The following is a 17,317-nucleotide window of genomic DNA, read 5'->3' as shown; positions in this document are numbered from 1 at the left end:
CTGCTGCTTCAGAGAGAGTGTAACCCTGTCTAGAACACTAATACCATTTCAGTCTTGTCTGGATTGAAGCCTGTATAAATTTATATAGGCAGACAGACAGTTTTGAAAGCAACAAACAGGACTTCACCCAAGCTTGCTCTGGATCCTTATAAGGATTCCGTTAATCACCTAAAAATATATGCCCGTAATGGTGATTAACAAAACAGAGGTTTTTATTGTAATACCAAAACGTATTCTCTGGACACATTGGCACCACACGGCCTGAACCTGGAGGACAGTACCACCACTACTTAGCTTCTGCAAATGAAGCCCCTCTGAGCATTCCATCCTCAAAGCTCTATAACTGCCACCTTGATAACAGCATTTGTATGTTAGCAGCTGATGAAGGCAGAAGTCCGTTACTGGGGTCAGGCACTGGTTCAGCCCATCTACTTCCTAACCTGCAGAAAATGAAAGGAGAAATAGAGCTGTGGATCATCAACATACTGATAGCAACACACTCCAAAGCTCCAGATGACCTCATTCTGTGGTTTCATGTAGATGTAGATTTAGCATTGTAAGCTTCCTCCATATCTATTTGAAGGGAGGAATAGAAATTTCTGTAATAAAACAAATATATAAATAACATATCAACTCCAAATTAATATCCAACTTTTTTCTGCATAGAGCATATTGCTGTATATATACACAGGTACAAAATATTTGCTTCTTAATGAAATATTTTATTTCATTTCATTTAAATATTTAAAGCTGCAATGCTAAGCCCAGTTACAGGTACACACACACATACTGCTTAATACCTGGACAGTCTCTTGGCAGTTTGCAAAAACTAATAAATACTGTGTATAAACAAACTATGAAAGTGAAAAACTGAAATACCAAATAAAATTATATTTGATATCTGAGTTGTCACATAACAACTAAATGCAGCCTTATGAACTGTAATTGGATTATGATTTTTTTTTCATTTTATTTAGATCAAGTTTCATAAGTGGCTTATTACAAAATGAAGTACAGCTGCTACAACCATTAAATCTTGAAGTTACTGTTGAGCGCAATTTAGCTGCTGTCTGGTATCATGACATTCCAGACATTAAAATATCTGGACGTCTCAAGCCAATGAATGTAAGTTCATTTAGAAAATGTCTTTATAAGTTTAGAAGAAGTTATTCTGCGCAGCACCTGAAGATAGGTATGAAAGAAAAATATAGCTACTTTAAAACTTTGGTGGCTGTTCCTGCAAATATTGTCAAGAAAAGAAACTAGTGAAGGTTATGTCCTTGTCACTTTATATATCCCAATACTTCTTGCATCTTGTGATTTAGCAGCATATAATTTGTGATTTACTAGATACTGTGGGCTCTAGATGTTACTTTCCATGAATGAAGGAAGCTCTTCATCTCCTTACAGAACAGAGCAGTTGGTGCAACCCAAAAGTCGCTAATATTTGTTAATCGCTTAAATAAAATTGCTGTTGTTTTGTTATCAGATGAAGACTTACTTCTTTGCCCAGGCCTTTGGGGAAGGGTGAGGTACATTGGACTGGATTTTTACTGCTGCTCTTGTTTTAATTTGTGTAGAATTAATGCTTGTTTATATATTTTAATATTATCATTTCATTTTTTTGTTTTAATTTTATGTATCTTCACCCTAGAACCTTTTAAGTGAAGGGTGGACTATAAATATAGTTAATAAATAAATAAGGTTTCCCTACATGGTACAGATTAAAATAAGCGAAATAAGGCTTCCAAGCTATTTCTTTATATATCACAAAATAAATCTTTTTTGTGTTTGCTTATCCTTGGTCCCAGATTATAAATAGAGGTTGGGAATGTGCTTTATAATAATAATAATAATAATAACAATAACAATAATAATAATAATTTATTTTTGAGTCGCCTATCTGGCCGAATCAACGGCCACTCTAGGCGATGTACAGTAACAGGATAAAATACAATATAAAACCATAACAAGAACATTCAATAGTTAAGCTACCCACTCTTGCATGTAATCAGCAGCATTAAAAACTAACCCACCCCAGAAACCCCATAGGCCTGCCTGAACAGCCAGGTCTTCAAGGCTCGGCGGAAAGCCATCAAGGAGGGGGCATGGCGGAGGTCTAAAGGAAGGGAGTTCCAGAGGGTGGGGGCCACAATCGAAAATGACCTCACTCTGGTCCGCACCAGCCTAGCTGTTTTAACTGGTGGGACCGAGAGAAGGTCTTGTGTGGCTGATCTTGTCAGGCGGCATAATTGGTGATGCTGGAGGTGCTCCTTCAGATAAACTGGGCCAAAATCGTATAGGGCTTTAAAGGTTAATACCAGCACTTTGAATTGGGCCCGGTAAACAACTGGTAACCAGTGAAGATCTATTAATACTGGAGTTATATGATCACAGCGATGGCTGTTCTTTATCAAACGTGCCGCCGCATTCTGTACCAGCTGTAGTTTCCGGACCGTTTTCAAGGGCAGCCCCACGTAGAGCGCATTGCAGTAGTCAGTGAGAGGAGACCAGGGCATGTATCACTCGTGGGAGAAGATGGACAGGAAGGTAGGGTTGCAGCCTCCGTATCAGATGGAGTTGATACCAAGCTGCCGGGCTCACTGCTGATACTTGAGCCTCCATAGACAGCTGTGAGTCAAGAATGACCCTGAGGCTGCGGACCTGGTCCTTCAGGGGCAATCTTACCCCATTAAACACCAGGTTTATATCTCCCAGCCTTCTCTTATCTCCCACGAGTAACACCTCGGTCTTATCAGGGTTCAGCTTCAGCCTATTCCGTCCCATCCATCCACTTACGGTCTCCAGGCACTTGGACACGGTATCTACAGCCAACTCTGGTGAAGATTTAAACGAGAGGTAGAGCTGAGTATCATCTGCATATTGGTGACACTGCAGCCCAAACCTCCTGATGATTGCCCCCAGCGGCTTTACATAGATGTTGAATAGCATGGGGGAGAGGATAGAACCCTGTGGTACTCCACAATTGAGAGGCCAAGTGTCTGAAACCTCATCCCCCAATGCCACCCATTGGTGCCTGTCTGAGAGATAGGAACGAAGCCACCGTAAAACAGTGCCCCCTATTCCTAATCCCTCCAGGCGATCTAAAAGGATACCGTGGTCGATGGTATCAAAAGCCACTGAGAGATCCAGGAGGACGAGGAAGGTGTGTTCTCCCCTATCCAACGCCTTCCTCATATCATCCACCAGGACGACCAAGGCTGTTTCAGTTCCATGTCCAGTCCTGAAGCCCGATTGGAATGGGTCTAGATAATCTGCTTCCTCCAAGTGTGTCTGTAACTGTTTGGCCACCACTCGCTCGATCACCTTGCCCAAGAATGGTAAATTAGAGACTGGACGAAAATTATTTAGTTCTTGTGGATCCAAGGAGGGCTTTTTCAGAATAGGCTTTATTACTGCCTCCTTGAGGGCTAATGGCAATGCACCCTCTTCCAAGGATGCATTTACCACTGCCTTGATCCTTTTGTTCAGCCTCTCTTTACAGCTCATAATGAGCCATGATGGGCAAGGATCCGGTAGACAGGTGGTTGGCTTCACAGAAGAGAGCACCTTGTCCACTTCCTCAGAAGGAAGAGGCTGCAACTGATCCCATTGAACCGGAATGCAACTGGCCGACTTTGGCTCACTCCCTGTATCCACAGCGCACGGAATCATGCTCTTCAGATGCTCAATTTTATCAGCAAAATGTTTCGCAAATATGTCACAGGAGGCTTTAGAATGCTCCATGGGTTCCTGGGCAACTGGACCGACCAGGCTTCGGACCACTTGGAACAACCTCCTGGGACAACACTCTGCAGACACAATAGAGGCACCAAATAACTCCCTCTTTGTTGCCTTTGTTGCCACTTGGTAGGCAGCTATTGCTGCTCTAACCAGTGTCCGATCATCTTCGGAGCGAGATTTCCGCCACCGGCGCTCTAGTCGTCTCACCTCCTGTCTCAGACCTCGCAACCGTGGTGTATACCAGGGAGCTATCTGAGTTCTATTCAGGGGGAGAGGACGTTTCGGAGCCACTCGGTCTACTGCCCTAGTGATCTCCTCATTCCACTCTGTCACCAGGGCTTCGACTGGGTGGCCGTCAGTAGGCTCCAAGTCTCCCAGCGCCTTCAGGAATCCTATAGGCTCCATCAGGCGTCTGGGGCGGATCATCCTAGTAGGTCCATGTCCCCTGCGGAGGGGGTGTGGCATTGAGAGGTCCATATTCACCAGATAGTGATCTGACCATGACACGGGGTTAGAAAGAACAGCCCCCATTTTCAGAGTACTTCCCTCCCCTCCCGAGACAAACACAAGGTCAAGAGCATGACCAGCTACATGGGTGGGCCCTACATTACTAAGGTGCAGTTCCCATGAAGTCATGGTTTCCATGAAATCCCGAGGGGCTCCAGTGAGGACGGTCTCGGCATGCACGTTGAAGTCCCCCAAAACCAACAGGCTGGGGGCGAGCACCCGTACAGCCGAGACCACCTCGAGCACCTCGGTCAGTGAGTCTGCTGTGCAGCAGGGTGGGCGGTACACAAGCAGAATCCCTAAACTGCCCTTTGGGCCCAACCTCCAGTACATGCAGTCAACAAACTTGGTCTCATGGAGAGGGGGTCTGGCGAAAACCAAGGACCTTTGATAGATGACTGCCACTCCCCCTCCCCGCCTACCCACCCTCGGCTGCTGTGCGTATTGGAAACCGGCTGGACACATGGCCTCAAGTGTAGGGGCTGAGGCCTCATCCAGCCAGGTCTCCGTAATACAAACCAGGTCTGCGCCCTCATCCAAGATCATATCATGGATGAGTGTTGTCTTGTGCGCTACAGACCTGGCGTTACACAACAGCAGTCAAAGGTCGGATGGAGTCCTGCTTCTCCCAGTTATCTGCTGGTTTTGGACAGGTCTGGAACAAGGGATGGATATTATGCATCTATCCCTTGTTCCCCTAAACTGGTATGGCCTGCCCCTCGCACCATTCCAGGATCTGCCGCCTAGCCTTTTAATCTCATGGCGCCCCATGTATTTGTATTTGTATGCTTGCTCTCCTACTTCTTTTATTGCAAGGAATATGAATGTTGGTGTCTTTGTAGAGCCAGAGAAATAAAATGTTCAGATAAACATGATATTTCCCTGTTTTGGTCATTTCAGTTTTGTCCATGAACCAGGAGGAGTAGGGGAAGGAAGGACATGTTGAGCCCAAGGTCCGTTCCTGGTGTCTCCTCCCACCTCACTTCTGAGGGCAAATTATAGTTTGAACAGGCCCATAAATAAGGAGAGGCAGAGCCATAATTTCAATTTATCCATTGCTTTGAAGTTTTCTATGTTTAAGTACAGATATTTTCTCTGCATATGACATGTAGATATAAAAGTTGAATAAATGTTGATTCCCCCTGTCCAGTAGCAGTGTAGGATGTAGGGGAGGATCCAGTTATCATGAGCCCCACAGATCTAACAGGGTGTGGACTGGAGTGGCAGTGCTTGACAGATGAAGAGGAAGAGGAGGTAGAGGGGATGGGTGAGCTGGAGCCAACAGGAGGGGAGGATGAGGACCCAGCTCCTTTGCCTCAGGTTGTTGGGGAAGGGGTGCTGGAGACACCAGCTAGGGTTGGTGCCAGATGGTGGCCAGGGGCCCCTCCTTAGAGTGCGAGGGTGGCGCTCCTATTCTGTGATCCACAGCAGTGTCGGGTTCTGCAACTCAACCCTGACATGGATCACGAAGTGGGAGATTCCAGGCACCACCCAACACAGACAGTGTGGGCATCAATAAGCCTGCATGCATGCCCCACTTACCTGTCCCATCAGTGTGAATGCCACCCAAGATGGTGGCAGAGGCTTCCCTAAGGGGCTGATGCCCCCACTGCCATCTTGGTTGATGGCAGGCATGCACACTATGTCCACATGTCATTCACACCACACGAGAGGTAGGTGGGATGCACGGGTGGGCTTATTAGTCCCACGCCACCTGTATGGGGTGTTGAGCTATAGTGCCTCAGGCCTCTCGCAGGCCCAGTCATACTTGGGACCAGCCCTGGCACCAGCTGTTGTCCCCACCTCTAGAGCTGGGGGCCAAAGGAGCCACCAAATCAATGGGAAAGACAGCAGAGCAGGAAGAGGCACCCAAGGGACAGGTCTCTGTTCTGTCACTAAGAACTTGGTGCCTCCCACATCAGTGAGAACAGCTATGAGGTCCTTACAGGAATGCCTACCTCTGAGTGTAGTCATCCCATGCAGGGTGAGAGTGGTGTGAGTGACGTCGCCATGCCTTGCTCTTTTGATAGTTAGATGGAAAGGTTGGGCAGACTTGTTGGGACATCTTTGTTCCTTTGTTCCTACCATCCAGTCTACTAGTCCAAATCCTGCTCTGACTCTTGATTACAACCCCCGGTATCCTGAGACCATTGCTGAACCTGTACTGAGCTTTCCTGAATAAATGTCTGTTTCCTGAAAGAAATGCCTTTCTGTAGTGTTTTGGGATGGGAGCCAGAACAGTTGTGGTGCTTCATTCACCAGGACAGAGATGGGGCAGGGTTGTGGTGAGAATAGGGGGAGCTCTGGGTTGGTGGCATCCTGCAGGTGCACACAGACTTGGCACCTGCATGATGCTGCTGTCAACCCAGTGACCACCATCCTGCCCAATCCCTATCCAAGCAGTTGCAGTGCCACTGCTGCTGCTCTGCCCCCCTATGTCCAGCTACTGCTTCTGTCCATGTTATTTTTCAGAAAAATATAAAATTCATTTATAATGCTTATTTACAAGTAGAGATTTTACTTTCTAGTGTGCCTGTAATGTTTAATACTCTTGTATGTATGCAAGCTGCAATAATGCTTAGAGCTGTCAATTTTTTTCCAAAGCTCATTCTCAGTCAGGAGGACATAACTACTATATTGAGAACTCTGAATGAAAATTTAGGAGATAGTTCTGGCCCTCCACCTCCTGTGCCAGAAAAGAAAGATGTACTCAGCATCCATAGTGGAGTAGCAAGTATTTCCCAGCATTCCGGAGGTAAGTGTTTTTAAAAACTTAGACGGCAATTCTCCCTTTCAGCTACAAGTAGTAATTAATTTAATTCAGTAGACACAAACTACTAATTTCACATGAAATGTGAAATTAAGTGTTTTGAGTGAGAAAAATGAGTGCTCTAGACATAATATAATGCATATATAGTATAGGCCTTGTTCTACATAATTTAACTAGTTATTTTGTAAACAAGGTTCTGTAGGTATCTTTATGAGCAATGTCAGCTACAGTTGTTAGATCACGGGGAGTTATATTTATTTATTTATTAAATTTATACCCCACCTTATGGCCAAAAGGCCTTCACAGCGGCTTACAAAAAACACGAACATAACAGTACATCAATAGAACATAATACGTCAATAAAATAATACAATTTTCCACAGGAGGTATACCATCACTGCGGGGTTGTAGCTCCACCTATCGTGCGAAGGCAAGAATGTTTTTGAAGTCAAGACTAGGGGCATCAGGCCCCTCCCACTCTCCAGTTCATTCTTGCCTTCGTACGAACAAGTTCTATATTTGCAGATAGCGTAGCTTAGCTAAGTTTCTTGTGTCTACTTGTGTGTTTGTCTGACAGTGTGTGGAGGTTGTTATATGTAATTCCACTTTCTCCCTCCCCTCTGTCTTGTCTTTAATTCGTTTGTGTCTCCTGGAGTATTGTTGGGGGGGATCTTCCCTTACCCGGTCCCTTTTTCCCAGCTTTTTGAGCCTGTCAGTTCAGCAGAGACCGCGGCTGCGGTTCTCTAGCCTTTCAGGCAGGAGCTTGCGGCTGCAGCTCCCGATTTGCCCCACTGTTTGCCTCACCTAGGAGCCGGCTCTCGCGGCCTCCTTATTTCCCCCTCCAGGAGCTTGTGGCTGCGGCGGCTTTCGTCGTTCGGCGCCGGTTTTGACTCCGTCTCCCGACCCCTTAATTTTGCCGCAGCTGCGGCTGATATCGGCTGCCGCCTAGCCGCTTGAGTTTTTTCCTTTTTTTTGGTCGTTTCTCCTCCCCAGATCCGTTCCCGGCCTTGTAATTTGCCGCGGCAGCGTTTGCAGCCGGTGGCTGCGGCTGATCTCTATTGCCGCCTCACCGCTTAGTCTTTTACTCCCTGAGGCCCCGCCACTGACTTAGAGCGGCGTTACTTATATCGGGTCTGTGGCTGCAACGCGTTGCTGAGGCAGCGCCCACCATTTTTACAGTCCGCTGGGCTGCTCAGTGCCCGCCATTGCCCCCCCCTTTGTAATACGCCATTTTGACCGTTATTTTCTCCCGCTCCTCGGTCGGACGCCATCTTTTTTCTCTTCTTTTCCCGCCTTTTTTGTTCAGTCTATCCCATACTAAACAAAGGGGGTTTAGCTGGCAAGGGCTCCTTGTACGTCTGTGTTAGATAGGGTTCCTTAGCTCTACTTGGATTCCTCTATCACACGACTATTGCTGCTGCTTCTGACAACTAGCTGACAGCTAGCTCCTGTACTTCTGTGGCTGATTCATTATTGCTGTGACTGAGCTCTAGACTTTTGAAACTTGCCAGCTCTGTCACTGGGTGCATAACTTGTTGACCTGTACATTCTGCCCCTTCTGTGGCTGTGTGCTGAGACTGTGATATTGTGCACGAGCTGTTGACCCGTACATCCTGCCCCCTCTGTGGCCATGTACCAAGCCTGAAGTTTATACTGTACATCCTGCCCCCTCTGTGGCCGTGTACCTAGCCTGAAGTTTATACTGTACATCCTGCCCCCTCTGTGGCCGTGTACCAAGCCTGAAATCCAGCCTACATTATACTAACGCTGATACCATAGTGCATCCTGCCCCTTCTGTGGCCGTGCACTTAGCCATCTGCCAGTGTATCCTACCCCCTCTGTGGTCGTACACTGTGCCCGTTCGGGTCCCTACATCCTGCCCCCGCTGTGGCCGTGTACCGCACCCAAAGTGAATTTAAGATGGCAGAACAGCCAGGCAAGTCTCAAACAGCCAAGCCGCAACCTTCTAAGGCAACTAACACTAATCATGCTAAAGCACTGGCTAAGACCAAACATCTTGCCAGCCATAGCTAACCAAAGCGTCCACGCTTTGCTTCTGTGCCGACCCCCACCACAGCAGCTCAGGAACAAATAAGAGATATATTCCATTCTCCTGCTGCTTCCTCTGACGAGGAGGACTTTGCTGGTTTTCCTACTCCCACGGAGCCAGCTACTCAGCCACAAACATCTGCTCCAACAGCTACTCAGGCACAAACATCTGCTCCAACGGGGCTGCAGCTGTCCCATGATTTCCTTTCCCAACTTCAAGGCATGCTGTCATTTTTCACCCAAATGCAGTCACCACCACAAGCCCCTGCCATACCTCAATGCTCTATGGACCAACGTGCGTGTCATGAAGCACACCCTTCCTGTTCCCCAAATCCCTTTGATGTAGCCAGAGGCAGATGTCTTGACGAAGCTTCGTATGGGGAGGAATCAACCTTCACTGACCACGTTGAAGGAGATGACTGGAGCGACTATTCGGATCATGAGGAGGATACATCATATCGCCTGTTTAATGCCTCAGATTATCACCCCCTGGCACGCAGGGTAGTTAACACGCTTGGTCTCCAAGCTGCGCCTTCAACATCTACCACTCCAGCTATCAAAGGGGCCAAGGTCCTCAAATCCCCTGCACCTACTGAGCACTACATCCCGGTGCCGGACCCCATTGCCAAACTGGCCTCTGAAGAATGGTCTCATCCATTCCAAACTCGCCGCTTCAAGAATCTGGCTGACAAGCTTTATGCCCTAGCTCTGGACTTTGCCACCAAGCTAGCCGTTCCTGGCATAGACGAACTGATCGCTAGCCTAGTTTCACGATCGCTTTTGCCCAGAGAAGGAGAATCCCAACTGAAGGACGCTACTGAGCGACGACTAGACCTCGCCCTCCGCAAAAACCATGAGGCCACTGCTTTCTCCATGTGTGCCTCCACATCAGCCTCCGTCTTCTCCAGAGCAGCTATGATGTGGCTGGATGATCTTCTAGAGGACACTAACCCAGACCCTGTCTCCCTCAGAAGGTCACTGATAAAGTTGCGTAAGACAGCGGCGTTTGTGGCTGATGCCACTTTGGATGCCACTCAACTGGGGGCACGAGCCATGACGGCTCAGATAGTTGCTCGACGGACCCTCTGGCTTTGCCACTGGCTAGCTGACTCTGCGGCCAGAATGAATCTGTCTAGGGCTCCTTACTCCGGATCTCTACTCTTCGGCGAGGAAGCTCTAAAGGGAGTGCTGGTTGATCCCAAAGATGCCCACAAACTGGTTCTGGCCACTGTCAAGAACATCGACCACAGGCCTTTCAGGCGACCTCCTCCCTTCCGCACTAACCAGCCCTTTCGAGGAACGCGGCCAGGAGGACGAGGCCGCGACTTCAGATCATATGACCCCAATTCCTTCAAGGGATCCTGGAACTGGCGTTTCCAGGGCAGAGGTCAGTACCAAGGGCGCAGGGGTACCTCATCGTCCTCATATAGGGGAGGGCCTTGTCAACGCAAGCAGTATTAACGCACCTCCCGTTGGTGGCAGATTACTTAATTTTGGAGACCAGTGGCTGCGCTTCACTACGGTCTCCTGGATCAGGGAGCTTTTCTGTTATGGCTGTGCAATAGAGTTTTGGGTGACCCCACCAGACAGATTCCATCCGTCCCCTTGTTGAAGGGCACCAGCCAGGCACAGCATCATGCAGACAGCCATACACCACCTCTTGGACATAGCGGCAATAGAGCCAGTCCCCACAACTCAGAGGTCGGAAGGGGTGTACTCCCTCCTATTTGCTGTGCCTAAACGAGATTTGTCATGGAGGGCGGTATTGGACCTCAAGTTCGTCAACCGTTTTGTAACATATCGCAGGTTCAAAATGGAATCACTCCACTCCATTACGGAGAGTCTGCATGAAGGAGACTTCCTGGCTTCTATCGACCTTAAGGAAGCGTATCTCCATGTGCCCATTTGCATAGCCCACAGAAAGTTTCTTCGCTTTGCCTTTGGCCACCAGCACTTTCAATATAGAGTGATGCCGTTCGGCCTCTCCTCTGCTCCAAGAGTATTTACCAAAGTGCTACTCATCCTAGTGGCTTATCTCCGGATTCAAGGGGTTCGTCTCTACCCATATCTGGATGATCTGTTAATACGGGCAAAGTCTGAAGAGCTGGCTCATCATCATTTAACAATCACCCTCAATGTCTTGCAGGCCTACGGCTGGCTTGTCAACTTCGACAAAAGCCATCTTCACCCAACCCAGTGCCTACTACATCTAGGGGCGATGTTGGACACCCTGCAGGCAATGGTTTTTCTGGCTCCAGATCGCATCACGGCCATCACAAACATTGCAAGGTCCCTGATGCAACAAACATCCGCAGACGTTATGCTTCTAGCCAGGGCGCTCGGAATGTTCATTTCTACCATCCATATTGTGCCATGGGCTTGTGCCCACACTCGTCACCTTCAATGGACTTTGTTGCCCTTTCAACAGGACATTGCCAGCTCCAACCATCGCAAAGTTCACTTGAGCCCCGCACTGCGCCTCTCCTTCCGCTGGTGGACGAGGGCCCAACACCTTTCCAAGGGCACGCCGTTCAAAGAACCCCGCAGAACTGTTGTAACCACAGATGCCAGCCTCATTGGCTGGGGAGCCCACTTCAACTCCCAGTACGTTCAGGGGGTTTGGTCCACCTCAGAGCAGACTCAAAGCATCAACTGGTTGGAGCTAAAGGCTGTGCACTTAGCTCTACTTCATTTTTAGTCTCTGTTCCCTTTGGACCATGTTCTCATTCGAACAGACAACACGTGTGTAAAATCACATTTGAACAGACGGGGGCACCAGGTCTCATCCTCTGCAGGACTTAGTCTCCCTCATCTTTGTCTGGGCAGAACAACATCTACAATCCCTGAAAGCAGAACATCTCAGAGGGATTTGGAATGTGACAGCAGACTGGCTCAGCAGACAACAGGTCTTTCCGGGAGAATGGAAACTTCATCCAGCCATTTTCCATCGTCTCCAGTGTCGGTTCGGCGCATTCTCAATCGACCTGTTTGCTTCCAGTCGCAATTGCCAGCTTCCCAGGTACTTTGCCCGATACCTGGACACAACAGCGGAAGCAGTGGATGCGCTATCAACACCTTGGCCAGAAGGTCTTTTGTACGCCCCTCCAATACCAATGTTAGCCAAAACATTGAGGAAGGTGCGAAGCAAGAGGGCACAGCTGGTACTGATAGCACCATTTTGGCCACGCCGACTGTGGTTCTCGGAACTTCTTGCAATGTCAGTAATGGATCCTTGGACAATCCCAGTCAGGCCAGACCTTCTATCACAGGGCCCAGTATGGCACCAGGACCCCACTTGGCTCAACTTAACAGCGTGGCGTTTGAACGGGAACATTTGAGATCGGCTGGCCTGTCTGACGCTGTTATTGATATTATCTTGGCCTCGAGAAGACCATCTACCACTCGGATTTATCAACATACTTGGGTGGCTTTCTCCAAGTGGTGCCAGTCCCACCACCACGATCCATCCCAGGCCACCATGCAACAGGTGCTACAATATCTCCATAATGTCTTCATGATGGGACTTAGACCCAACACCTTACGTTGACATGCCTCGACTTTGTCGTCTATTCTATCAGTTTCTTCTTCTGGTGCGACTATTGCCTCACATCCGTTCATCAAACGCTTTTTGAGGGGAGTCGCCCTACGATCTCCGGCTGTTGTCCATCGGTTTCCCTCATGGAGTTTGCCGAAGGTTCTGCAGGCTTTGCAACGCCCTCCGTTTGAACCCATCAGGACTGTGCCTCTACGTATGCTGTCCTTCAAGGTCTTGTTCCTGATCGCAATTACATCTGCCAGACGCGTTTCAGAGTTGGGCGCATTGTCTTCTGCTCGCCATCTCTGCGTCTTCCATAAGGACTCTGTTGTACTGAAGACTGATCCTTCCTTCCGTCCCAAGGTTGATTCAGTTTTCCATTGCAACCAGGACATTGTTTTGCCTTCCTTTTGCCCGAATCCTACCCATCCTCTCGAGAAGGCTTGGCATTCGTTGGATGTCCGGAGGGCTCTCAAGACCTACCTGTCTAGGACCCAGGATATACGACGAACTGAGTCTCTGTTTGTATCCTTTAACCCACATTCTATAGGGCATAAAGTAGCTAATTCCACCTTATCCCGCTGGTTGCGGGCTTGTATTGCCCTAGCTTACGAATCCCTTAAGCTTCCAGTGCCAGCTAGCATAACAGCTCATTCAACTAGGTCAGCGGCTACTACGGCTGCTTTTGCTACCAACGCGCCTGTTGCTGATATTTGCAGGGCTGCAGTCTGGTCTACCCCACACTCGTTTATAAGGCATTATAAAATTGATCGCTATGCCTCTGCTGATGCCTCTTTTGGCAGACGAGTGTTGCAACAGGTTCTTAATGAGGATTAGCATGTGGGTGGTCCCTCCCTGTATGGGCTGCTTTGGTACATCCCGCAGTGATGGTATACCTCCTATGGAAAATGTACCATTGGTCTCACCTGAAAGGTGATTTTCATAGGAGGTATCCCATCACGACCCTCCCAGTTGGAGGATGACTAGATATTTTCTCATGTGTTATATATTCCTGTTACGCTATTATATCTAAATTTATAGTGAAGTCAAGACTGCTAGTTCTGTTATTTCGCTTTGTTGGAGTCATGTTATTATCAATGTTACCATTGTGTTATTTTCCTGCTGCCAGGCCGGTTGGCCTTGTTCTTGTATTTTTAGATATTTCTCCTTAGACTCGCTGCGAATGAACTGGAGAGTGGGAGGGGCCTGACGCCCCTAGTCTTGACTTCAAAAACATTCTTGCCTTCGCACGATAGGTGGAGCTACAACCCCGCAGTGATGGGATACCTCCTATGAAAATCACCTTTCAGGTGAGACCAATGGTACATTCTCAAAATTAAATAACAAATAACGTTATTAAAAACAAATTATTGAGCAAGTGTTACTTTAAATACTTGTATATACATGTCCACAAGCCAAGAACAAGAATAACGCTGCCAACTGTTATCTTCATTATCAGTCAAGATAACATTATTTCATATTCGTTATTTCAAGAGTCAATCCTGGTATGGAAAGCGGAAGACTAGGTTGAGTCCTGGTAAAGCCTTGGCACAAATTAAATCAGGAGTGTGGAAAGGGAGAACTAGACAAGGTTATACTGGTTTTACTATATATGGACTGACCCCTATTATATTTCATGTTTACAAGCCTACTCCTGTTTGTCTTGGACAGGTTTTTAATGCATTGTTGCATTTTTAATGTCTTAACCATTCTGTTTAATGTGAGGAAAATAACCTTAAGAACCTTGTCGATTATTCAAAAAGGTCAGGAGCCTATAAAAATTAGATACCTGAATACTCACGTGCATTTATGTCTTGCAGGGTGTTTCAAAGCTGTCAGTCCACCTAGCTTGTTACTATGGCGATGGTCCTTGAGGGCAACACTGCTTTAGTTGCCTTGATCTAGTGGGAAATAGTATCTTTGAAAATGCAGTGGATTAGAAACTGTATAGCTTTTTTATTCTTATCATACTAATTCTAGTTGTGTCTAATATTAATGCTTCTAATTTTTAAAGCTGGAGTAAGAGTGGTGACATCTGCTGTGGTGGAAGCACATTCCTCTGTTAAGGTTAAAACAACACTAAAATTGGACTTCCAGTTTGATTCTCTGACTCTAGTTTTGTACAGTCCAAATTCCAACCAGGTAAAGAAAACATAATTTTCTATAAAATAATTTCAGTGGGTTGGATCCAGAGTTCTTGCATTGAAAGGTGCTGCTTATGGGGTGCCACTGCTGGAGAAAGAAAAGTCCCCAGTGCTACCTCCCACACCATTCTGGAGGATCCACTAGCCCTCCAGAGCAGATTTTTCAAGGACATATAAGGGGTAACGGAACCAGTGAAAATTACTCTACCCCCTTCTCCAGCAGGGGTCTCCACTGGAACCACATCCCTTCTGCAAATGAAATAAGTTCTCTGTTTGTGAAAGAGCAAGTCTGGATGCAGCACAATATATTTATCAGGAATTTGTAAAGTGGCTTACTCTCTTATATGAATTTTACAGTGTCAGTAGACAAGGGAGGAAACTATGCCTTCAAACCTGAAAAACAATCATTTCCAGGTCTCTGTAGTAAAGTGGTGACTAGCTGTGCTGGCCCATGGATAATTAGATTTATGTGCCACTGTTAAATTTTCTGCAAAGCCATTTGAGCAATAGTAAAATTTGTGGTTGGTGGGCATGCCTGGTATGAAAGTAGTTGCTTTGGGTTTTTTTGTTACTGTTTTTAAAAAGAGCTAAATTCCTGTGGCATCCATATGAGACAGCGTAAGATGCGTTTATCTAATCCTATGTCCACTGCACCCATGTTGAGGAACTATTCCTGTCAGAGTGAATGGCCAGTTCCATTCTAGGCAGTTTCTTAATAAAGTAATAATTACTGATTGATTACCATGGACTGTATTCAACATTATTCGTATTCAAGAGTATATCCATTGAAACTAATGAACATGGCTAACTTTGGTCCATTAATTTCAATGGGCCAACTCTATGTAGAACTTAGTTGACTTTCATTTTGCCTGGGGTAGCTAACAAAGCATTATGAAATGCATCACTTAAAACATTGAAATACTCAAATGGAAAACTAATACATACAAATTGATTCAATCAAATTACCTAACCATGCTCAAAGGTCTGTCTCAATAGGAAACTTTATCTGCCTTTTGAAGCTAAGCATAGTTGAGCTCTAGGGAGGGAGTTTCACACTAGAGCAGGGCTGTGGAGTCGGTACGCCAGACCTTCGACTCCGACTCCTCTATTTTTCTACTGTCCGACTCCGACTCCTTCATGAATGGCAAATGTATATTAACTAGTAATAACATTTACTGTAGTAAAATGGTAGCACAAGGCATTTCATCACCACCACGTGAATCCAGAGCTTGGAAAAGTTACTTTTTTGAACTACAACTCCCACGAGCCCAATCCCTGGGGCTGATGGGAGTTGTAGTTTAAAAAAGTAACTTTTCCAAGCTCTGGATTCACGTGGTGGTGATGAAATGCCTTGTGCTACCATTTTACTACAGCAAATTTGTTATTACTAGTTAATATACACTTGCCATTTATGAAGGAGTCGGAGTCGGTACATTTCTTCCGACTCCACAGCCCTGCACTAGAGATGCCACAACAGAAAAGGCTCTGCCCCAAGATTGGAGAAGTCAATTCTTGAATAGATAGAACCCCAAGCAGAGCCTTATTATAAGAACTAAAAATATGTGATGTCCTATATGAGACAGTGCTTTTGAAGAATTAATTTTCTGTCCTTCCGTATAGAATATAAAAACCAGAAGAGTATTGAAGCATTTTAAAGCTAACAGTATTTTTTCATTATGACAAAATCAAGCACTTTTCAATTGTTGAACTGTTTTTGTTTCAGCCATTAGGGTTTGATTTGCAAGCCCCAGCCATTAGTGCTTATTTTACAATGGAAAACCACATTTATTTATTTATTTATTTATTTATTATTTGTTACATTTATACCCCACCTTTCTTTCACCATGCAATCCAAGGCGGCATACATATGGTTCCCAGGCAGTCTCCCATCAGGGCACTGACCAGGCCCAGACCTGCTTAGCTTCAGCAAGGTGGTGGCTTCATGTGCCTTCAGACTATAGCGTGGGACCATGCACAAAGAGTGCATATGCACTCCTTGTATGAGCAAGAAGTGACTGTACTCTGTTGCAGCTCTGTATATTTTGTGCAAAGCACTTGCACAAAAGTTTGTGGAACACCGCTATTAAGTAAGCTCCTTCTGGTTGTAATTCTTTTGATCCAATCCATTATATCACTTTCTAATCAAGCTTGTAATATGATTGCAGTAGTAGAATTTGTCTATTTTCAGAAACATTTTACTTACTTAATTCACACTAATTTAAACTATGCATTTTCTTTTCAAAACAGCCTCCAGTTCAGGATCAACGAGATGGTCATTTGAAACTTGCAGAATTTAAATTGTTGTTAATGTCAGCTGCTGTCAAAATGTTGTCAGATGGGTCAATGAATGCCTCAGTGAAGTTAACAAACTGTACTTTAGATGATAAACGACAGACAGTCCAGAAAGCTACACCAAGGTGGTTATTTCTTTTAAAAGCTAAACATGGTGAATTTGTTTGTCAGGATAAGTCATAACACTTCTGTCAGTATCACCAAGTTTGGTTGTAAATACTGAATATGATTCAAAGTTGTGGTGTAAATAAGCTTATTTGTATGTGTAAAGGAGCT

The 17,317-nt window shown here is 46.2% G+C and overlaps 1 protein-coding gene across 3 annotated transcripts in view; it reads left to right on the top strand.

The window, feature by feature from the left end:
• Positions 1-17,317, top strand: part of VPS13A (vacuolar protein sorting 13 homolog A) — a 304,094-nt gene that overhangs the window by 145,242 nt on the left and 141,535 nt on the right. For all 3 annotated transcript variants that reach the window (XM_061627500.1, XM_061627520.1, XM_061627510.1), the window contains exons 34-37: positions 978-1,125; positions 6,856-7,006; positions 14,620-14,747; positions 16,997-17,166. In XM_061627500.1, coding sequence (XP_061483484.1) covers positions 978-1,125; positions 6,856-7,006; positions 14,620-14,747; positions 16,997-17,166 — 597 coding nt within the window. The remainder of the gene's footprint in view (positions 1-977; positions 1,126-6,855; positions 7,007-14,619; positions 14,748-16,996; positions 17,167-17,317) is intronic.

The sequence above is a fragment of the Rhineura floridana genome, chromosome 1, assembly GCF_030035675.1.
Source record: "Rhineura floridana isolate rRhiFlo1 chromosome 1, rRhiFlo1.hap2, whole genome shotgun sequence".
NCBI classification, from domain to species: Eukaryota; Metazoa; Chordata; class Lepidosauria; order Squamata; family Rhineuridae; genus Rhineura; species Rhineura floridana.
Note: the sequence above shows the minus strand (reverse complement) of the source record. Positions and strands in the feature narration are given on the sequence as shown.